The sequence below is a fragment of the Lathamus discolor genome, chromosome 1, assembly GCF_037157495.1.
Source record: "Lathamus discolor isolate bLatDis1 chromosome 1, bLatDis1.hap1, whole genome shotgun sequence".
NCBI classification, from domain to species: domain Eukaryota; kingdom Metazoa; phylum Chordata; class Aves; order Psittaciformes; family Psittacidae; genus Lathamus; species Lathamus discolor.
In genome coordinates this window covers 85028409-85053314 of record NC_088884.1, presented here as the reverse complement: position 1 = coordinate 85053314, position 24906 = coordinate 85028409, and the positions used below count along the sequence as shown (strand labels likewise).

Below are 24906 nucleotides of genomic sequence, written 5' to 3'. Positions count from 1 at the left end.
TTTTAAGATTTCTTTCTAGGGATTCTGCCCTCCTTAAAAAAAAAAATAAAAAAATTACCCAGCATTCTGAGCAGTGTCTCTAAGTTGGCAGTTGTTACAACTTGGTAAAGTGGAACAGGGTAAATTTTCATAAGTCTCAGTTGGATAAACTGTTGAGTTATCACTCTAGTGCAATCAGCCCTTTGCCTTAAGGATCCTATGATGTCCCAGCTGGTCAGACTTGTAAAAGGAAACACAGCTGGAAGTAAACTATGAAACAGAGGGCCAATTAGCAGCTAGGAAAGTGAGGCAAAGAAATTGATTCTCACGGTTGAAATTGTTTTCCTAACTGCTCCTTCATGACCCAGTGCTGAGAGGCAGAATATGAAGAGGCAAGGATGGCTATGGTAAGAAGAGGAATTCAGCTACACAGCCTACTGATAAGGCAAAGCTGTGCAATTCCGTACCTTTTACAGATCCCTTGGCTGTGGCTTTCTTCTGGTGAGACTGTTCCCTAAGCCAAATGGGTGCTGCAAATGTAGCTAACACAGATCTCTCTGGATCTATACCATGTGTATCTAAGAACCCCTTTGGAGAAGAGCCTTAGCCAACAATCACGCACAAAGCAAGATGGTTTAGAGGAGTGAAGTGATGCACTGCATGATTTCAGACTGACTACATCTGATCCTGTCTTGCTGGACATTGGAGAGATCTATAAAGGTGTACCCTGCTAAGGACAGCATGTGGCTGCGAAATGAGAACTCCATAGTCACTTGCAGACTCGGTCAGTAGGTATAGTAGCACAGCTGACAAGCTATTAAGAAGTGTGAAGCACACTGCTAGAGCTTTATCAATAAAACTGCATTGGACTGCACTGTATGGTGGTGTGTGCACATGTGCATATGCCTGGATTTGCTTCCCAGGCACTACAAAATAGCAGAGCATGTCAATCCAAACACAAGAAAAATGACCTCTGTAATGCAACCAAAGTGAATACCCTTTGGGAATGATTTCTGTAACTGCTAATTACTCAAACTGAAGTCATCTAAAAGTTATCCAAGCACCAGGTTCAGTTACTTCCTTCTTGTAACTACGTATCACAACAACAGAGGGAGTGATTATATATACATTACTCATTTATACTGATCACTTCCCTCTTTCTGGAGACACATAGGCTACGTCCTTTCTCACCTACTTGAATGATGATTTTCACAAGACGCTCTTCACTAAAAGAAAGACATTATCAAAATGTCACATTCATACAAACTGGCAATTTTCTTAAATATGGATGAAATAAAAATCAGTCCCTACAACCCCCCAAGCACACTTTGGATAAGCCTACAGCATCTAACTAGTGCAGCAAAAGTGTCTAAATCATGCAGTAACTCAGTATCTTGTATTAAAAAGAAACAGAACATACTGTTTTGACATCATATTAAATATAGCATTCATAGCAGCAAGCCACACTAGATTATCAGCTAACCTTCTTAGTCTTAAAAACTATGAACAAATAAAGAAGTTAGTTAAAATCAGTTAAAGAGCAGTTAAGTCATTTCAGTGAGGTGCAGTTAAAATACTCCTGCTGGTCTCCTTAGAAGACAACAAAGTTTTATTTCATTAGGGTCTGATTCTACACTCCTAGTGTCATTACAAGTTTATCTATTGACTTAAATGTTGTTAGGAACAACCTTTATCTTCAGTACATTCTCTTAGAGTAGGCCAAAATACAGCAAAGCTCATACACCAGTTACATTACCTAATTTCCCATTGGCTGGAACTGTATATTAATGAATTTCATCTCCATAAAACATATGATAAAGGATGAGAACTAAGCTAGCAAAAGATAATGATATGTCTGCCTGCGAGTAATTTTTTCAACAATGTTCCTTCTTCATATAAAGTTGCAACAACAAACTAAATTAAATATTCCAAACCACTGTTTGAACTTAAGCATTAGACCAAAAAAGAAGAAAACTGCATAAGGATCAGTGAGTTATTTTGTCTAGGAGAGTGACTACCCAGTGACTTGGTCCTATGAGAAATCATAATCCCTAAGGCTTTTTAGTTAGGGCTTGTTACATATGCGTAAGGAGCTCTAAGGGCTTAAATACCGCTATGGAGCTGTTGCAGGCTTTTATGAGAATACACTATCACCTATTTTGCAATGCCTTTTTAAAAGCCTTCAAATATGCAGGTCCATTCATTATCTTCACTTAAAGTGAAATTGTCAGTGCCTTTGTCAAAGTGGGGGACTAACAGAAAAGTTACAGTCTATTTGTAAACAGGCAAAAAGCTGAGTGTGTTCACACTAGCAAGTTTTGTCAAGCTGCTTAAGTCCTGGGGTTTCAATGCCTCTCCCTGCACTTTCCCACCTTTGTAAGAATGTATGACAGTACTCTGCATGAAGGGCCCAAGTTCATCAGGTTATAATAGTGACACTAGCAAAGAACACAGCATTGCTTTTTCCTCGATTATCTGCTTTCAGATAAAGCCAGTTCTGGTCTTTCAGTGGGCTGCTAAATGTAATGAATTAAACGCACGGTGTCATTTGTAAAGTGCACAAAAAGGTGGGAATTCACAAGTGAAAAAGCGGAAGGCTAATTTAATCCTATAAGCACAGCAAATTTAGTTGTAGGTATCTGTGGCATGTGAAATACACATCAGATGTGAATTTTTAAAACAAGCAAAATCAAAAGTTGCCTTTTTTTACCCTTTATACAGACTTCCGTGCCTTAACTATTGCATAAACTTGGCATTGGGGTGATAGTTCAGACACCATGCCAAACATGACTCTCACTTACAGCGTTCCAAAACCATTTACTGTTTGCTGAACACATACACTTCAAATCCACATCACTGCAGCTAAAAATCTTAGCACCCTAAATGCCAGTAGGCAAAGGTGAGGAAAAGCGGGGTTTGCACTGTGAGTGATTTAGCGTTTGTAGTGAAGGGTAAAGGCAGTCCAGCTAGGTCAAAACTTTCACATTATTGTAGTGTGTTCTGTATGTGTAACTGTGCATTGTATACTCCATAAAGTACAGATCTTGATGCCAAAGTACTGTAGAGGCAGAATTCAAAGAATGGATGTAAGCACAATAGACCATTAGCAAACCTACCATTGTGTTGTGCTGAGAAGTGGGAGTCCTATGGCCACAGTTCTCTTGCGTCAGCAGAGAAACTGGCTGAAATTCCTCAGAGTGAGGCTTGTTGGGAAAACTCACATGCAAGGGAAGGTGAAAGGCTGGGAGCCCGTCACTCTCCTCTTCTCCCACTTTCTGTCTGCTTGTCACCATGGCTACCTCTCCATCTGCTTCCCCATACGGAGAGGCTGGTCGCTTGGAAGACATCCTGGAAGGAACAAAAGAGGAAAAAATAATGAAACCTCCAAATAAATCCTTAATGCCGTCATTGTGTGGTTAGGGGCCATTGTAACAGAAATGCCTTTTTTGTGCTGGCAGAGAGCAGGAAACCATCCAAATACCACTGCAAAGCATACACAATTGGGAACAATGGCCAAGCAGGTAGCAACAGAACAGTGGCTTGTTTGTTGTGAGAATAATACACTAATATAGCACTCTCTTGTATTCTGGCTTCTTAAACATGAAAATTCACCTAAGAAGACTGTATAATGAAATGCAATTCCTTTAAAAAATACCCATCTGGTTTTGCATTTGCAAGAGACTCTAAGAAGACAGAATGTCTCCTGATACAAGCTATTGTCAACTTAGTTTTTAAGGAATTAACATCCGCATGTATTTAACCATAACTGATAAAAAAAAAAAAGTAAAGAAAAAAAGGATAAAAGAGGAGAGGAGAGGAGAGGAGAGGAGAGGAGAGGAGAGGAGAGGAGAGGAGAGGAGAGGAGAGGAGAGGAGAGGAGAGGAGAGGAGAGGAGAGGAGAGGAGAGGAGAGGAGAGGAGAGGAGAGGAGAGGAGAGGAGAGGAGAGGAGGGAAGGGAAGGGAAGGGAAGGGAAGGGAAGGGAAGGGAAGGGAAGGGAAGGGAAGGGAAGGGAAGGGAAGGGAAGGGAAGGGAAGGGAAGGGAAGGGAAGGGAAAAGAGAAGAGAAGAGAAGAGAAGAGAAGAGAAGAGAAGAGAAGAGAAGAGAAGAGAAGAGAAGAGAAGAGAAGAGAAGAAAAAAGAAAAAAAGGAAAGAAAAGGAAAAGGAAAAGGGAAAGGAGAGGAGAGGAAAGAAAAGGAAAAGGAAAAGGAAGGGAAGGGAAGGGAAGGGAAGGGAAGGGAAGGGAAGGGAAGGGAAGGGAAGGGAAGGGAAGGGAAGGGAAGGGAAGGGAAGGGAAGGAAAAGAAAAGAAAAGAAAAGAAAAGAAAAGAAAAAAGAAAAGAAAAGAAAAGAAAAGAAAAGAAAAGAAAAGAAAAGAAAAGAAAAGAAAAGAAAAGAAAAGAAAAGAAAAGAAAAGAAAAGAAAAGAAAAGAAAAGAAAAGAAAAGAGAAAAGAGAAAAGAGAAAAGAGAAAAGAGGAAAGAGGAAAGGAAAGGAAAGGAAAGGAAAGGAAAGGAAAGGAAAGGGAAAAGAAAAAGAGAAAAGAGAGAAAATGTAATACAATAAAATAACTTGCTATCAAGCCAAAACTCATCTTTATAAAACTTCACCCATGTGAACAACAGAGTACTATATCCATGTTGCAAGAATCTTTTCAGGTTCACAGATCTGGGATAGTTAAGCAATTAAACATTTGCACATTAATAATCTAAGCTTTGGACAACACAAATTCAGGGTTGTAGTAAGTAAATGAGAATTTGTTATCAAAGTACCCTATAATTCCCACCTACAGTCAGATCAGAAGACACATGTAAATGTAATATACATTTATTATAGATAATAGATGATATATCTATTATCTATATAGAAAAGGATACATACAGCAGGCACTGTAAAAATCATGCAAAAATCCTCACTTAAAGTTCAGGCCCACATTCTGAAATTTTTGAGACTTTATGGTAACACTGTTCTGATAGCACATGTATATCTTCAATTTTTTGAAAGACTGAAAGAATACTTAGTTCATTGGAAAATGCACTTTTCATCCAAATCTGGCAGTGCTGAAGATTTTATAGGACAATCTGAACCCACAACACTTCCAGCTTCGTCTTCAAAATAGAGGGGTCCAGCGAAGTATTAAAATGCAGACGACTTCTGGGATTAATTACAGCAACATTGTTCATGAAAATCAGGGTATGTGCATGGATGGCATAATGGGTCACTGTGCTAAGCAGGGGCATCTGTAATAAGGAGTGGAATGAGGAATAAGAAATCCTATAGGCATAGTCAAAAAGAATAATAAGTAAAAAGGAGAAATATTTGATAGAAAATAGTAAGTTATGATCAGAAAACTGAAGACTACTGTATGCAAAAAGTTGAAGACAGGCTAAAGTAATACTGCTCCTCCTCAAAAATCTAGTATTTATGATTCTAATTACCCTATTTTGATTTTCCACTTCACAGTTAAAGGACTGCATTTCAAAAGCCTAGCAGCCTCTTGAACCATGCGTGGGGTTGCTGTGAGGTGGAGCATGTCCATACGATTTGGCATATTGAGCACGAAATGATTCTTAGCAGCAGTCAACGGGGTCTGAAAACAAACAGTGACTTTAAACAGCCCTTTGTTAGGACTTATTTTGCTTCTAATGATCTCATTTTGAGCTTTGCTTCCTGAGCCAAGCTAGGTTATATTTAAAAAAAAAATAAAAAATAAAAAATTGAAAAACAAAAAACAACCCACATCACCAAAACAAAAACCCAAGAACAACAAAAACTCCGGCAAAAAAATCCATACCAGAACCTATATTCAGCTGCACATTGCCTGTTCTGAAAACTACCTATTGCCTGTACATAGTGAAGCAATCTGTATTTTCTATTAATGTTTGACTTAGTCCAACAGACTAACACTTCATACATCCTACCTGAATTCTGTCTTCTAGGCTTTCCCACCTACGTGTCTGCAGCGAAGCATATGTATAAAGACAGAGATCGCCACATAGACTCTTACTGGCAGTTTTCTACTAGCCCACTGAATTCAGCATTTTGCAGCTATGTTTGACGTGACAGATCCCAAGCTTTTCTTCTGCAGAAACCATGCAACTCCCTCCTGAAGTTAAGATGAATTATTCATATTCTGCATTGCACCCCACCAAGATATACATTTGCTATCGATTCTGAATGTAACATTTTTGTTACTCATTTCAGTGCTGCCTTAATAGAAACTTGGGTTCTTACAAAATCTTGCTTTCTGAAAATCAGCGCTAAGCAGTTGTCTCTATTTTGGCAAACAATAAGGGAGGGACACAAAATCATTAGTCAATTATTCCACAATAATGTTCTATACTTTAGGACATTTATATTCAATAAGACAAATGAAAATATTGTAAACTGTCTACGAAAGCCTCCACTACACTCACTTTGACAATAAAATATAGAGGATGCCTTGGTTTGTATTATTTATTTATATATGTGTGTGTATATATATATATATATATACCCAAATTGTATTAAAAAACTTCTGCTGCTGTTAACCCAGAATAACCCAAATTCTGTCACATTGCTTCACAAGAAGAGTTTGACTAGCACGTTGAAATAAAGCTCTTCTGCTAACTTTATTAGTGAATATGTGATTTCCTCTATTGTGCTCAGATAGCACGCTGTAGATCATCACCGCCTTCTGCTTGTCATTGCTCCCAACAGGGATGATACCATTTTCTTGCAGGGAATTTATAAAAAGAAGCAAGGAAGGCAATAGAGGTGACCACCTCCATGTACTAATAATAGCAGAGACTATTATGGTTTTGATCTAAAATGAAAACCTATAGGTTGAACTGTAGGCCAATCTACAGTGATAGTAGAGATGAAGAAACTTTTTCCTTCTTCATGCACCTTTTTAAAGATCCAGTTTAAATTACAAGCCATGCGCCCATTACAATGCTAGAAGGCTAATAAACTGCTAAAATGGCTAAGGCAGCAAAGTTGAGGATCTAATCTATGTTAGCCTTCCAAGCAACTACAACACTCAAAAAACACAGATGCACAACCCTCGATAAGGATTATTAGAGCTCAAATGATGACCACAATTTGTTTTCAGGTACCTCTGTCCATAGACAGTGCACATTAGGCATAATCTGGCCTTTCAGAAATCTCATCACCCCCTTTAATATCAAATGCAAACATCAGAGTTTCACAGAAATTACCTACTCCTTTATGAACACATTGGAAATTTCCACCAGAAAATGGAAGATTTAACTAAACAAATCCGTATCTTTTGCGAATATATTCCAGAAGGACAGTAACTAACAAAGTCTATAGCAGCAAAGGATCAAATCTCTTACAGGTTCATGAGCAGAAAACCACATGATACAAGATAAATTCACTCACAGATGGTCTTTCATTATTTCTACAAATTTATTGATCCCTTTTCTGAATTTGAAATGGTCTTTTTTTTCATTCACTTTCATTTTCCTATTGAGCTAACAGTAGTTCTTACCAGATTCTGTATCTGAGATGCAAATAGAGTTCCCATTATAAACAATAAGGAAAGAGAAACAGCTAAAAATTTTAATAACAATGTTGTCTGAAATGGAGCCCTTTTAAACAGCTCTAGGTTTAAAGAAGGACTGGAATTATCCCATCTTAACAAAGGACTGCAAACATCCTTGATCTACCCTCAATGATAACATGACAGTTTACAATCTACACAGCTTCGAGATCTTTTCCTCAAATTAGTTTAAACTCAGAAGGGTTTTCAATTACAAACCTCTGAAAGACAGTTTACAATGAGAGAGGAACCATCACTTTCCCCAAACATCAATTTATGGATAAGATTAAAGAAACCCAAAAAAAACCCAAGATACATCTCTCAGAAAAGTAGCGATATGCTGGACCAGATTCTGAATCTTAAAAGGTATCTCTGCAGATGAAATCTTCTGCAACTTAAGATAGCAAGAAGAGTTAGGGGGTTTTTTAACAGCCATTAACCATCTCTACTGATTATAAGTAGCTAAATAGTAATTTCTTAGACAACCTAAACCTACAGAGTTCAGACACAATGGGACACAGGCAGTACTCAGCCTACTGTAGAGACACACTGAAGTTTTGAAGGGTATCCCCATGATTGATTTTTATGAGTGGTTAGGCTGGAACTTAAGATGAATTCAAATACAACCCTGTTTCTTAAGAAGGGATTTTTTTTTCCTGTTTTTATAAAGGCTTTTTAATATGCAGAAATTGCAGTAAAAAACATGCTTTTTGTTAATTTTTCATTAAATAAATGCTTTTCCTGGTAGCAAGAATGATTTTTCTTTTTCCCCAGGGAAGTGGAATCTCTCTCTAACTCTTAGTCCACAAATATTTGATGTGATTCATCTTACAATAGCTTCTCCATGTATTTCTTTAATCGCATTCAGTTTACAACAGACTCTTTGTAGGCTTAAACTGATACCCTGTGTCTATTGATCTCAGTGTTTTTGGACTGGCTTCATCATGGCTGGATTTTCCTACTGGAGAGAGTTAGAGCTACACTCTGTCCACATGAATTGTTTCCTCATGCCATCACAAGCATTGGTTCCATCCAAATAATTTCAAGGGACCAAATACCCTTTTTTTCTTCTTTTTCCTTCAGTTCAGTGTCTCACAGAAGTGAGGATCTTTCCACAGATCTCTTTTAAAATTATTATTAACAGAATCTCATTTAAGTGATCCCACTACAGCTCCATTTGTTCATTTGGTTTAGTTAATTTCATATAAGATTGTAAACCCAAAATAAATCTAAAATGGTATCCAGAATTCAAGGAGATAGTGCCCTCTAGCATACAACCAGCATCCATCCCGACATGATCGCTCATCCCACAAAATTTCACAAATTTTATGTCATAAAACTCTAATCTTGTTATGTTAAGCAAAATACCCCAGAAACATTTCAGACACCCACAAAAGCTTTTGGAGAAATGGCTTATCCATGTCTTCAAAAGTGACAAACACAGATGTGTCAGGAGAAAAAGATATGAGGCCATAAATCTTAACTTGTTGGGAGTTAATTAAGGGATTCATCAATCACTACACAGCTCACCCTATACATACACAGGCAAAATCCCATCAGCTGCCACAACCCACAGCAATCTACAGGTTAAAAACTCCCAAAGTCCCTCTGTTCTGACTATTTATAAATGACTTCGTATAATCTAGCATTAAGACCTGTAATTATAAAGCAGCATTAAAACAGGCCTGCATAGTTATGGATAATTATAGTTGGTACACTTTTTAAAGAAATAAAAAGCTTTTCCATTCAAACACAGGCTTTGCCTTTTTGACAGCTCCAAGTCCACAGGATGTAGAGAGATGATTTAAATTGTATGTCAGAATTTTGACTGTGCAAGACTTTTTTTCCTTTATCAAGAGAGGCATTGTTGTTTTCTCACCATAACTAGGCGTGACAGTGCCTGACTGGAGTCGCATAGCCCGTTTCTGAATCGGCATGAAAACGTTCACCTCTTGAGTTCCTCTGGCAACTATAAACTAAGTCTTTCTCATGGGTAGAGTTTAAATCACTTGGCCCCATACATCGGAGACATGCATAGAGCTGTATTCTGAAGAGATGCTCAAGGACAAGAAGAGCGGATCTGAGCCTCCAGCAGCAATGTGGAGGGTCATTCCAGCCACCAGCAGCATCAGGAATTTACTCACTAACGTGGCCTGATTCCAAACCAAATGCTATGCACTAAACTGGTCCCAGGAACTTCCACAGGATTCGATCCGACTCTCTTCCTGATCTGCAGGGATATTTCCCTCTAATTAAAGTACATGTCAGAAATCTGCGGACTCTGCTTTTCCACAGGAAATACTTATGATTACAGGCAGCACCAATACTACATGTATCTAATGTTAAAGCATATACAAATGCATATAGATGCACAAATACAAGCTTATCCAAAATGTCAGCAATACATTTGCCTCATCTCTGATAACATTTAGTACTAACGTTCATATTCCCAGGTTTATTGATGCTGTTATCTCTCTACAGACAGTCCAAGCAAAAGGTGCTAGCTAATACTAATGACTGTCTCCATTTCATTTTGGCTCCAAATTCATTCATTATTTATGTACACTGAATAACTAGTACCTTTAGAAAAAACCAAAACAGCTCTGTTCACTGTGACAGGATTACTTGTGTAATAAGGTATTACTCAACATGAGTAAGGGTGGCAGACTCCCACACTCTGTCCCACTGGGAACTGCAAGCCTGACTTGTTTCTACACATACCACTGAAAACAGACTTCACTTGGCAATATCTTTGAGTCATTTACAGCCTGGTTTGGAATTCTTTACTGAAATAATTTTACAATTAAAACAAAACAAAATAAAAGAAGCAAACATCTCTAATCTGCTAATCAATAAAAAATGTGCATGAAACATGGTCTCATCTGTCACTCACACTGAGATGGGATAATCTGCTAACCATTACTTTCTAAGATCATATCAATCAGCCATCTTTTAAAATGCACATATGTCACAAGAAGTTGTGTTATTTGCAAAGGGGCTTGCTGAACAAATCATAAATTTGTTAAAGCAAACCAGGATCATTATGGCATAACCTGTGTAAAATTCCTGTGCAGCTTTCTATTATTATAGCTGCTGCAAGTAATCCTATGGTTAAGGCCACTCAATAATTTCCATTTTACCCAGCCAACTTCCTCCCTTTGCTTTCCAGATTTTCTTCCCTGTATGTGGTAACTTTAACCAGTTTAGAAGATTCTGACAAAAAATGGGCAGGAAATATGTTATCCCTTATCTATTTTAAAGTTTGCATTTTTATGTATAGTGAAGTATCAGCAGCTTGGCTGATAAACCTGATTTCCACAGATTGTGGAAACTGTTTCTTGAGAAAAGGTACTGTCCAAAATTCCAGTGGTAAACTGTCTAATTTCAACAAGTTTTGAAACCCTTTAATAGGAAAGCTGTTGGAGATGTCTTTCAATAAAATGTTAACTAAAGCCTTGCAAAACTTTTCTTCTTTTATTAGAAAAAATCCCCAAACTTTCTATAAACTCTATGCTTTTGACCAAAAATACATCTTCTACATTTTCTTGCATGTGCAAGGAATTTATGCATGAAAAACCACGGTAAAATCAAGTCTAGTAGAAACACGTTGTGAAAAAAAGTTTGTGTTGACGGTTTCTAACCTGCGCTATGCAAAGATTTTCATTAACCTTTTGAAGCAGGTTAACTGGAAAAGATTCTTTGTCCACAACTAAGTTATTTAGCCTGAAACAAACCAATCTTCAACTGAACCATAATCTGTGAAATGATCAAGATAGTATATTCTATTACTGCAAAAAATATTACCTAATTCTTTTGTAGATCTCATGCAGGACTTTGCATTATTGTCTCTGTTTTGTACAGGAACTAGTACGTGCTAAGCAGGAACATTTAGTGATTTACCCAGAGGCATACACTCAAAGTAAGCTTTAGCATGAGAACTTGTATCATGTTTTTGTTTGGTACCTGTCAACTTCGTAAGCATTTTGTTTTTCACTAGTCTGTATGTCAGCTAAAAAAAACCCTAAAAACCTAATAGTATATTTATAAATCAGCAACTACAGGATCAGATTTTAGTTCTGCTGAAAAGTGTGCTTCTAAAAGATCAAACTTCAAAACCTGTACTTTCTGAGAACTTCTCAAAGCCAGAACAGACACATACTGAAAATGTGGTTATGGTACAGGCAACATGTAACCCTAATGGTGCAGTGTCAAAGATGATGAGCATCTATCAGCACAAACTCTGAAACAGCAGGATGCAGGCATTGTTGATGTTTCAAGTAAACTGAGCCTGATCACTGGCTTCTTTCATGCAAAAGACTCTGCTTGGATGATTTTGAATTAAATCCACAAGCTCATTTATTTTCCAGTGCATCCTCAAATTAACTCTGGCTTCCTTCCCCTCTACCCCCCCCCCCCAAAACCTTTCAGAAATCTATCTCCCCCCACTCTTCAGCTCCTCGTCTATCTTGCTCTTTTTATTATTATTTTACATTTGTCCTCACACTGCAGCAGAAATGCCAGAGTTTTGGTTTTATTTCCATGCAAAGTTTAACGAACTGCTCACTGCTGAAAGTACTATTGCAATCACTGTGACACTAGGTAATCATCACCCTTCTGCCTGTTGAACTACAAAGAGGAATCTCGTCAAATAATTAGAGATTTCAGGCCTTGAAATTTCACTGTACAAACTAATACTTGAAAATGACAGAAAAGAAGTCAGGCAGTCACCAGACGCTGAGTGGGAGAGCTGTGCTGCGTGCTACAAGGAATCCATACATCACTCACAGACGTGCATACCTAATTTCCATTGACATTGAGTGAAATGAAGGCAAGGAGTTGAAAAAGCTTTAAAATTATGACAATTATGAATGACTGACTTATTACAAAGAAATCTAAGGAAGCACAGGCTCATTCTAAAAAAGTTAGTTAATATTAAAACTTTGCAATTTAGGGAGCTTATCCTTGGTCACTCGTAGTCTTTCTCTAATCAAGCTGACATAAAATTTTCTTCAAGCATTATTAAATGATGAATTACTTTCAGTAGAATCAACATTAATAATACGAATTCTCTCACAAAAGATGCCCAGAGTTCAGCGCAAGAAGCCATTCTTTTGATTGAGATCTCAGTAAAATGACACAGCCTTTCCCACTGTTCCATCATGCCGCTGCTCAGTAATGAGAATACCAAAGAAACAGCTATCAAGCTTGAAGTCCCCTCTCCTTTCCCCCTCTTTTTCTTTAGTCACATTTCAAACTCAACAAATGGATTTATTTATTTCTGTATATAATTACAAACAAACCAGAAACAAGGAAATAATTAAAAAAAAAAACCACTCTGGGTTTTTTCCCCACTTCATTCTTAATTTCCCTACTGTTAATTTCAGAATAATAAGTTCATATTGCATGTACATTTGCTTCTAATAAATGTACACATAATTGCACTTACGAAATAATTTCCAATATACCCGCTGATGTTTGTGCATCTGAACTTACAGTATCATTCTACCCTTATATAAACTCTTACTCCAATCATTATCCACCTACACATTTGCATCATGTTTATCACTTCATAGGAAATGCAAATAAACACGGGAACACACAAGCACACATGTTCAGACCTCTACTACATGTTTCCTGGTAAAACTGATCATGCTAGTGAAGTATACATGCATACCCATTCATAGCTTGAACTTGCATCACTGAAATATTGGACCTTCTTTAACTTTAGTGGGAGCAGTATTGGAGCCTCAGAGAACCTATGTGTGCCTTTGAGAATTACAGGCATAGTGAAACGTTTCTGTGTCTGTGCACACGTGTGTATGAAAAAATATACTCAGAAGAGCAATGTCTCTAACGGATGTAAACATTTTCTTTCCAATGGGTTAATTCCAGCTGCTTAGAATTTTTATTATTTTTTCTGTTCATATGCATGTGTGCACTCCTCCCTTTTCAGAGGGTTTATACACGACAGGTGCATTCTTGGCCCAGGAACCTGGTATTCTGGAAAAAAAATAAATGAAACTGATCTTGAAGATAAAGTGACAGGGAATAAATACATTATTGCCTTTTACATGTATTTAGAAAAAGCCAAACCCAAAACCAAACAACACAAAACCACAAAAAGTTTAGAACATTTATAACGTCTAAGCAATTTGAGGTAGAATTTTCAAAGCTGAAAAGAGATTGTTTCAAAGCCCAGATGTTGCCTTTCAAAAACCAGTGAAAATTGCTGCCTCTGAAAATTACTTTGAAAATGAGTAAAACAAAAATTGTTTCAATAAAAATAATTTTAGTCGGACATTCTGATATTCCAAAAGATAATATGAACTGGTTTTCAAGTATTCAGGCGGTTTTGCACTCCTCTCTCCTACTTCAGGTCATCTGCAGAGTCATGCCATCTCTGTTCCAACGGATAACTGCATGAGGGATAAACCAGAAAAAGTTTATGGTATGATGTGATGGCTCCTGCTTAACTCACTGTGCATATTGTACTGTGAAGCCTTCTTCAGTCGTCTTGTGAAAGGTTGACAGTTGTTATACTGTTTTCCTACTTTTTATTCATAAAACCACAAGAATTACAAATCTACATTAACAAGTGTGTGGTGTAATCACCCATCATAGCACATGTCTGTTCACTCACAGTAGTACTGTATAAGCCACTTCCACTCTGTAATCTGATTCCTGAACATGCACGTTCAGTCTAAAGCGCTACTGAACACTTCTCAAAGCTTTTGCTTGCCCATATTAACATACTTCCTCACCACTGTAACGGCACATGTAGGTAAGTGGATTAATTTCAGCTCTTCACTGTCTAAAAGCTGACTTTTTGCTTTATCTGATTAAAAAAAATGCCTGTCAAATTTTAAAGACAAGAACAATCATAAACAGCTGATAACTTATGCAGCTTAACAAACACTAGACCTAGACATGGCTGGAGCTGTTAGCTAAGAAAAATGTAGCTATTAGTCATATAACACACATGTATGCTTGCACAAGCATGTATTGCTATGCAAAGTAAAAAAAAAAATATCCACAAATATGAAAATGAGAGACCATTCTAAACAGACAACATACCTTTAGGACCATAAGGAGTGTCATATTTTATTTTAGAAAGGCTGCAGTGGCAGACTCTGAAACACAGTCACAAAAAGACATCCACTTCAAAAATCTTCAGGAATTGTAAGGTGGGACAGAAAGGAGGAGGAAGCCCCTTAAAATGGTATCTTTCCCTCCAGCGAAACTCGTAGGATGTCTGCCATTCACCCTTCCATAGGTACTTTGTCTACCTTCATGTCTGTTGTTCAACAGTGATTCCCATCCAGCTTCACAAGACCCAGCTGTATAAACCAATGCTGTCAAAGGACACAGTTAAGGGATGGATAAAACAGGGAGGGGTGTCTAACATGCTGACCACTGACTGAGCTTACAAGGATAAAGGAGCCTTGATGGAGAGAAGTAATCATCCATTGCTGTTTGTTTATTTTACCTCCTCCACCACATACTGGAACCTTTTTTGTTTTTTCCATTACCAAAACCATCCCCCACTGAGAGGCCTTTGTGATCTAAAAGGGGCAGAGCCCCTCTTTCTTAACACTGACAAGTTTATGCAGGCAGATTCATTCAAACACATCTTAAAACAAACATTTGGCTCTTCCCCTACATCACACTGTCCACACACTGCCTTCAAACACACTTAAAAAAAAAAAAATCACCATTAAAATGCTCTTGCCTACAACTGTTTTTACAAAGAAGTATTAAAACAATTTAGCTGTCTAAGGCACATGGAGGTCCAACTTCAGATGAGAGCTACAGTCTTCTGAAAAAAATAAATGTACATTACAGCAAAGTAAACCTGGCTATTATTGCCATAACAAGTGGCATAATAGCTTTCTTGAAAAGACTTCTCTCATCAAAACCTTCTCCCTGTTGGGGATACACCTAATTATATTATAAGTGAATCTGAATCCAGATGTTCAGATCTAAAACGTATGACATGAGCATTACCAGGAAAATGGCCAGTGCACGGAGAACAAGGCATTCAAAGGGCACCATGGGCCCTGAAAGGTGTGAGCACCTTCAGATTCCTTCAGGCTTAAGAGGTGTAGGTGCTGAGCATCTTTTGTTGAACAAAAAAACAACCGAACTTCCTTACTTCCTGTTTATTTTGTATTCTACTCTCCACACACATACACTGCTTTTTCATTTTATTAAGTACATGGATTTGGCACTGAGAACAATTCAAGCATGAATCCCTATAAAAAGACAGTGCACAAGCAACAGAATGTAGATCTCCCAGAAAGCCTTTCGATGTATCTGCAGATGATACTGGAAAGAACACTACTTTAGTTGGAAGAGGATACCCAGTCACTCCATGGGCTACCTACTGCAACCAAATTAATTGATTAACAGTAATTATAGTCGCATTAAACTAGCACATTTAGAAAAATTGTAGATTCGTTTGTACTAGACATTAACGAACGCTTCAGTATCACAGGCTGATCACAAGCTATGTTTTCAAGGTTATCAGCCTAAACAGGATACTGAACACAACAAGAAAGATCTACTGTCCCGTTTTTAATTTCAAAAAGGTAATAAATAGCTTTTGATTTGGGTAAGTAGTCATCTGGCAAGTTCTACAGTTGTCTGAGTGACACCTAAGATAGAGGACTGGTTGACTGAGTGAAATACATCACACAAATTTAATTCTGCAGTACAGTAACATCCTGTGGCATTGATCATTGCCAAAGAAGCACACACATTGAAGCTGTGACCAGGCAGTTTACTGCTGAATACCCTCTACACCTCATTATGGGCTATGAAACAAGGACATAACATAAAGATTTCAGAAGATGGCAACTTCCCCTGTGACCCCACATGTTACTGAATCTTCCAGGCTCCCACTTTTTCTGCTTCTACATAAGAAGAATGTTTAACTGCCTTTATAAAAAGCTGAACAATCTATGATTTCCTTTTCTTAAAGAAAACATTTTACTGGTGATCACCGTACTACTTGCTTGTATGGTTAATTTACCTGATGGTTCTGTGCATCCTGACACATAAGCAAGGGCAAAAATTAAGTACTGTATTCAGCTACTGCATTTTGAAACTTCAAAACTAAGTTTCTTCATACAGCCCTGCCAACAGATCTTAAGAATATTTTCTTCTTTTACCTATTGACTATATTTATGCAAAAATCTGTTTATTTTCTGTACAGTTCTGTACCCCCTAAATAAAACTCTCCCCCACATTTAGCAGGAGAATGCCACTGAATCCTTTTCAGTACTGCCCAGTTTCACTGGATTGCCTTCTCTGTTCTTCACACAAGATGAAAACTCACTACTTAGCAGATAATGCTATGGCAATTTACAATCACTGAGCACTCTATTCAGAAAAAAAACCCAAAACTATTTTAAAGGAATCCTACATACATTCATCATGAAATACTAATGGCAACACCCACTTCAGAGACATCTGTTTGGTTCATGTCTACCCACAGAACTGCCCAGTACTGGCACCCAACTGAAAGTCAGAGCTCTAACCTACCCTCTCACAGCACATCTGGGCCAAATTCGGACAGCGAGCCGCAACTCTGATTTTCAGTTTCCTCTATTATGCAGGAGCTCTGAGGATAATTCCTCACTACAATGAAAATGAGGCATGCAGCATTCATCAAACACACTATAATGATGGAAAGCTGAACCCAGCCTCCTTTCCAACCTCTGCCCTGGATAACTAATTACAAAGGCATACTAAAAAGACACAACTTCCCAGAGAGGGCACTTTCTGTATTACTATAACTTGTATTTAGACACCCATCCCTTCATTCGCAAACAAAGCAAAGATCCTTCTGTTTAGTTTTTCTCTCATTGAAATGGCTCATACATGTACCACTCACAGGTGTACTAGATTTTTAACTTTAAAAATGTTAACCATAAAATAAAGTCTCAGAAGATATAAAACTAATGCTAGAAGAATATTTTTAACCAACAGCTTATTTCTGGTCCCACTAACCTACCTGCAGCATGGACCAAACACACAACTGTACGCTGGGATTCCTGGCTGGCATTTTTTAAGAGCCTGCAGAACACACTTATAAAAGAGCTCATCAGACGCACAAAGTTTGGAGGTCTTTTCCTTCCTCTCTCGTTCTCTTCTCACCCCTAACTACGTCTTTGCTTCAGAGGGGGAAGATCAGAAACTGCAGCTGTTACCAGGCCTTTACACCCCTATTCCCCTTACCCTTTGCTTCCCCCCCACCCCATCTGTCATGGATTTAAAGCATGAGACAGCTTTATAGAAATATTAAAGGGCCAAAACCATGGAATTTGTCTTGCTGTAATAGATCTTCAAATACGCTCCCAATATTAAGATTCCTATACATTTCTGAAAATAGGACAACGAGCCCATCTATGTCTCTAAACACCTAGATACCTCTAAAAAACCTCACTCTACTTCTCTTCTTTCCATTACACAATTTACTAGAGAGCTTTCTATGCTTCTACTACTCTTTTCATCCTTAAAAGCACTTACAAATACTAATTACTCTTCACATATCCCTTCTGTGAAGTAAATAAGGATTATTATCCCCTCTGAAGTAAATACAGATTACTAACTCCTTTTTACAGACTGAGAAAATACAGAAGAGGATTTTAAGTGGTCTGCACACAACGTAAAGAGATGATATTGAAGCACGGATTAAGATATAGAACTTCTCCATCCGGTGCTCAGATTATGACAGTCTAGGTCTCATCCTTCTATTTGCAAGTGATACTCTTAGCCCAATTGTTTCTATCTGCTGGCTGATGATCAAATATTTAATGTATGCCATAAAATGAAAATATGAACTCTACAGCAGTGCCTTTTATTTGTCATGCCCCATTACTTAGACTGGGTGGTAACATGTGCCCATATGATGGTTTTCAATTTTATTATAGTCTCTATTTGCTCACTCACTTAAGATGTTTAAAGAAGAGTTGTATGGATTATCAGACAGTCTGAAAAGTTCAGTTCAGAGCTCTTCAAACACATTCATTTTCATCTTATTAGCACAAGTAAAGTAAAAGCCTTAGGCAGGTAATTTACCACCCAGTTTATCCAAAGAGACTTCTAAAGGAAAAGTCAACCCTGGTAAATTGTTTGTGATAATCTACAAATTGATCATTAATTATCAGCTGCTACTAAGCGTTTCTTCCATCAGCGGCACTGTGAAAATAATGCAGTTCTCAGAAAATCTACCATTGTTGTTATTGCCACCTGTGTAATCAGCCATTATTAGAACCAGCGAAGTTACGTGGCAGGCAGCAGCCTTGCTAAGTGAATTCTGTCCAGCAACTCCATTTCCCAGGCAGTTTAAAACTTAGTTATCTACCAAGAGGAAAGCATTTGTTAGTGACGTCATACTTTACTTTATTCTCTGATTCTATGATTCTCATACATAGTAACAGTTACAATTAATTCAGACACATTCAACTGCGCTCAATAATGCACACATTGTTTTGTACTGCCAAACTCAAGCTGATGTACAGAAACTTCATTCTTCCTTTTGCAGTTTTCTGATTTTCTTCTACTAGAAGTGTATGCTTACAATCTAACAGTAAATATCTAAAAATATTCAAGGTTTGTGAAAAAAAACTTGGGAAGAGATAGATGCAAGTAAAGAAGATTAGTATTAGCTGCCCACAGGTCCACGTCACACAGAAACAGAGACTGCTTGGCAAAATGCAGTCGAGCCTTGTACAAACATTTTGACCAATGTTTTCTAGAACTGCTGGGCATGATACACACCACACCATTTTCAGAATTTGGGGCAACACTACGACCAATGTATGACTTCTGACATTCTCACAGTTCCTACTTTAGCTGCATTGAACTTCATGGAGAGTTGCCAGCTAACTTTAGTGGAGCAGCCCTGGATGTCACACACCTTGTATCTTCAGTGGGATCAAACACTGACAAATCCTATTTTAAAAACCTGTTTCACTACCCAGGAAACCCAATCATGACAGCAACAAACTGCAAGCCTGGTGACTGTTTAATTGTGCATTGTCATATACACCATACTTTAAAGAAACAGAGAATTAACATTAGAGAGAAGATATAGGCAGGTAATTAAAATTTTCTGAAATATCGTATCCTTGGAAAAGGCTGTATGATTATGAAGCGTATATTTTATTTTTAAACAGTCTATGGATAAAGAAAACCAGGTGAAGTGTCCACCACCATGTGCTGTAGGCATAACACAGCAGCAGCCTTCTACAATTGAGAATGGCAGTCCCAGCAGCCCTGTAATATATTTCTCTATTTTTGTAACAGTTGAAATGCAGGATAATTCTACATGTGTGCAACCACATCATCTTTAACATACATGCATAGAAAGAGTTTTGTTCGCATTAAGCAGCACTGACTGCTCACTTGGGTTCATGACCCAGGTCCATCACCAGAGACTCCAAACTGAGTCTTGATGATTCCAAATGCAACTGGATTACAATCATAAAGACAGAAAAGGCGAGAGTACCACAGCTGAAAGAAGAACCATCCCTCAAAGACAGTTTTGCCCAGGTTCTCTGAAATTTATGTAATTTAGGCTTACAACTGTAGCACAGAATCCTTTGAATGATGCATATGAAAATCCTAGTTCAGCAGGCACGAAGTCTGAAATGGAATAGTCTCTTACAGATTGATGAGATACAATTCTGCTAAAAAAAGAAGGGAATAGACTTGTATTTTCTTCATTGAGATGGTGCCAATGAATGAGCCACTGCTCTTGAGGGATCTTGAGCTTTAAATTCTGCCATCTTTAGCAAAGAAAACAAAGGGATCCAACCTATTAAAGGTCCTGTTCTTAGACAGGACTAATGTTAAATGACACCTCTTCACTAGACAGTCTTGAGCACTGGATGCACTGTGAGTCTTGTACACCTTTTTTTTATTATTTTATTTTATTGTGATGTCATTTATACCTAGTTCTTTTCAGCAGAACTACATCAAGACTCTGAATGCATGCTTAATATTGGAAACAAGATGTATCATCAGTAAACAATTTAATAATCCGGTTACATAAACTGTAACAATTCTTTGGCCGGTAATGAACAATATGATATCAAAGTTGTCATCTCTTAAACAGAATTTTGGTTGATTTTCTGTACATGAGTAGTCATGATTAATTCAATTGTGTCCTCAGTGTGCTTAGTGCCTGTGTAGATACAGGAGAAGAGAGTCTTGCAAAGGTCTCTCTGAGGATTGAGTGAGCTTTGAAATTCTAACTTGGGCGATGTTATATGTAATAGAATCCAGCTCACTTGCCAGGAAGCAATAAAAGCGAACTCACTGAGACTGCTCATGTGAATACATCTTAGCAGAATCAGGGCCTGCTCAAGCCACAAGGGAGGAGAAACTTAAATAAAGCATTTCAGTATAACCATTCTTTCAGCAGTCTTTAGTCTGTATTAGTAGCTAACATCTGAGGAAAGGAAAGGTTTGCTGCTTGGCAATAGTGTGGTGTTAATGTAACACAATCTGTTAAATGAAAAAGCAAAATTAATTCCAATTTGGTGTCTTCACATTTCACACTCCAGAGACTCTTATGGACTGAATGAAAGACAAGAAGGGGTAGGGAAAATTTAGTGCATTTTCCAAACTGAACTGTCTATTTCTTTGCATTTCACCTAATTCAGTCAAGGGGCAATCTGAGGGAAAAATTAGAAAGGTGTTATATTTATGTAGGCATTGCTTAACATGTGCCTAGAACAGCATAAGAAATGCGCATCTCTGTCCATCTTTCACTCTCTAATCCCCTTCCTCCCCTTGTCCTCTCCACAATTCAGATGTTTAGCCTTACTTCATCCACACAGCAAGGAATGGATTAAGCAGAATTACTTACTGCTATGCCAATTAAGGAGTAACTAATTACAACTTTGCCTCCTGTCCCTCTAAGGCTGTAAGTCTGCCTACCATAACCAACCGGAACGTAGCTCAGTGGAGAGCTGCAAAAACTGAGGCGAATGCAGATACTAAGTCTTCCTCCTGCTATATTCAAACCTCGAGCTGCAGTGGGGTGACTTAATACAAGATCTTCTCTCAAAGCAAAAGCTTTGCACAACTGAGCTGTTGTACTCTTCTGTACTTCAATTCCCAGCATGTAAAGGGGGACAGTAATAATACCTATTTGTCAGCGGTATTGTGCAAGTTAATCCCTTAATATTTGTAAAGCACCTTGAGATTTAAGCACAGGGGGCACAACAGAAGTACAAAGTGTTATCACCATTGTAATAAATTGGGGCATGTTCCAATTAGGCTGTTTCTAGTGAACTCTCTCTGGACTTGAACTCAGGACGTCTTTGGCTTCTGGAGTTACATCTATGTGCTGTCCAAACCAAAAATTGGAAAGCTACACAAAACTTTTTTCTTCAGCAAACCATTTCTTTCTTATTTATTTTTTTCTTAAGAAATACTTTTCCATACCACCCATCACTCACATTCACTTCCAGGCTAATTATACTTTGAAAGACAACCACCATAAAGATGATTATAGTATACCGAGTCAAGGGAAGGCCTAGTCAAATAAACAAGGTAACTTCCCTTGGTCCATCTCTCACTTTTTTCCACTGGATGATGAATCGCCAAACCCATAAAGCCATGCACCTTAGAAAAGGCTAAAGCAACCTGTGTTTCCTTTTTCTTCTTCCTTTTTGCCACTCCTGTACATTTCCAGCTACAACCTCCCCAACCTATAAATTGCCAACAAAATGCTCCTGTTCACCCTGGTTACAGAAAAAAATTAAGCGATTCCAAATGACTCAGTGCCGCTAAAATGAAGCGATTCCAAATGACCCAGTGCTGCTACTTAAATAAATAAATAGAAATAATAATCAAATAATAAGAACGAAGTGCCCAATATCATGCCACCATTTACAATTTCCATTACCATATACAATGCAAAAAGTAGGACACAAGGCAGCTACCTGCACCTCTCATACAAGTTTAGCTATGCAAGTAGCTCCATCCACCCCTTCCCTCCCTTAACATTCCTTCTCCCATACTTTTTTCACCTTAGCACAAGACCATGGATGTTCTGCAGACAAGGATTTCATACCAATGCCGTATGACCTCAAAGAGTTAAAAGCTCCTTTTGACTTTAGCACCTTCTGAAGAGTGTGAGTAGGATGCCTAACCCTGCAAAGTTCTCAGCATTTCCAGCTGCCACTGATTCCAACAGAAACTTTGGACACTCTGAGTTTTATAATAGCAGGATAATAAAATCCTAGTATCTCTTTTTTAATTAATCTGTGGTGATTTTCTATAAACCCATACCTTGGGATTCTAACAGTTCTGCTTTGTTAGTCTGGTACTACCCAACATATTGTAGAAGGACATTCCTGTACAAAGGGAACACAACCCTAAATCTCTCTTCCTTGCACAGAATGAATGTAATGATGCCTATTTGGACAGATCACCATATAAAGCAGAAAAAGAGGCACATAGAAAAAGTACCCCTCTGACTCGACTGAAATATCTTTAGAGATTTTCTGATGTAATTGTTCTTAGATTGTGTTTTTCTTGTAGTTCAGCTTTTTTAACACACTAGAAAGAGACACTATTTACTTAAACCAAAATATTTTAGTTCAGTTCTTTGCCATTACTTATTCTAGTCCATTTGTCACACCTATATAGCTTATATCATTATTGACACAGCTATATGACTAATAACATGTATCATGCCTCTATCCTTCAGTACACAACGCACATAAAGAAGAATAGGATAGTTCAGCCAAATGAATAATTATTAAGGGTATACTTTCGAAAAACAGAAATCAATTGCTCATCACAGTAATTGACTGCGGTCATTTATTACATCTCTGCTGTAGACCTTGCTCTGATTTATAAGAGACATGTCACTACAACAGGCACTACAAAAATATTGTCTGCTTTCTATACGTTAGTCTTTTGCAATGTGTGATAAAAGATGAAAACTGAGGGAAAAAGAGGACAATGCAAACAATAGTGCTGGTTTGCTGGTATAGGGATATATTGTTCTAATACACCTCTTCTCATACTTGTTTCTCATACAATCCAGTAACATTTATCACTGATGCTCTCTTGCAACCAACTCCTACAAAACATTTAGATATTTGGGCTTCATTATCTGAACAATATAGAAGACACCAAACACAGTTGAGGCAGAGTTTTCGAACTGACATACATATCTAGCAGGCATACAAAATCGTCAATATAGGACAACAAGCAGTTTGATACACCTAGAGTGTCATGGCCATAATGTGCTGCTTTAATTCTATCCCCTTAATAAACTAAAAAATATATAAAAGCCATGATCTAAGCTTTCAGACTTAGCAATGCCCAATAACTAAAAATGAATTAAAGAAGAAAAATAGGTTGTGTAAACCAAGAGGCAATCGAAAGTTCAAAAATTAATTAGAAACCTCCCAGTCAGCAGAGCTGGTAAACCCAGAAGCTGAAACCCTTAGCCTGTCCAGCTGAAGTGTGTAAAGGGACAGTATGAATCTCTGTTTATTATGCTGACTGCTTTACCTCAAGATTAGATGCTGAAAAAGTCCGTGGTCCTCTCATCTATCTACATACTTAGATAGCTTTCAGTGACTACACTATAGGAAACCTGTAAGGTATTACCTGAGACCCACTCCTTATTCTACAACAGCAGCCAGCAGCAATATTATTTCCAAGTTAATACTCCCTCTATTTCACAGGACAAAAAGAAAATACAAATTCTAATTTGGATTATTAGCAATGTAAAATACATCCTACTACCAACCAAATGTAACACATAATAGCAATACTAAAAAAAAACCACATCCCCCCCCAAAAAAAATAAACAAACAAAAAGAGAGAGATACACTATACTAAACCAGCCTAAAACCTATCATTTAATTGATGTCAAATACACCCATTTCAATTTTGCACAACTGCTTCTTCATTCCCAAAATATGAGATCATTCCAAGGGGACTCCAGCTATGCTGTATTTTCCATGTTTCACTTCAATAAAATATTACAAATACGTTACCATGTATCTGGGATTTTTTCTGCCATCATCATAACAAACCAGTGTTTTCATAATGTCGCCACAAACCACAGGTATTACTTCATACAAGAGCACAATGTTTTGGCAATGCACTGCAAATAGTAGGAACAACTTCACCATCATCTTCCAAAACAGTTCCCTGAACACATTTCTCAAGAAACAGTAGCAACAAAAGCTTTGCCACTTCATTCCTTCCCTTCATCCTCTCGATGAATAAGAAGCAAGCAGTGAAACAAGCAGTGCCCTCTCCTATCTCCACGCTCTTAAGAGGCTCTGGATCACAGTCATCCACAGCTAAATCACACTGAAGTCAACAGGAAATATCCCAAACTGT

The 24906-nt window shown here is 37.8% G+C and overlaps 1 protein-coding gene across 21 annotated transcripts in view; it reads right to left on the bottom strand.

The window, feature by feature from the left end:
* SOX5 (SRY-box transcription factor 5) overlaps positions 1-24906 on the bottom strand; it is a 651142-nt gene that overhangs the window by 257339 nt on the left and 368897 nt on the right. For 19 of the 21 annotated variants that reach the window (XM_065683868.1, XM_065683903.1, XM_065683877.1 and 16 more), the window contains one exon: positions 3096-3327. In XM_065683868.1, the coding sequence (XP_065539940.1) occupies positions 3096-3326 (231 nt within the window). In that variant the 5' untranslated portion in view covers position 3327. The remainder of the gene's footprint in view (positions 1-3095; positions 3328-24906) is intronic. The other 2 variants (XM_065683972.1, XM_065683995.1) reach the window with 1 other exon arrangement.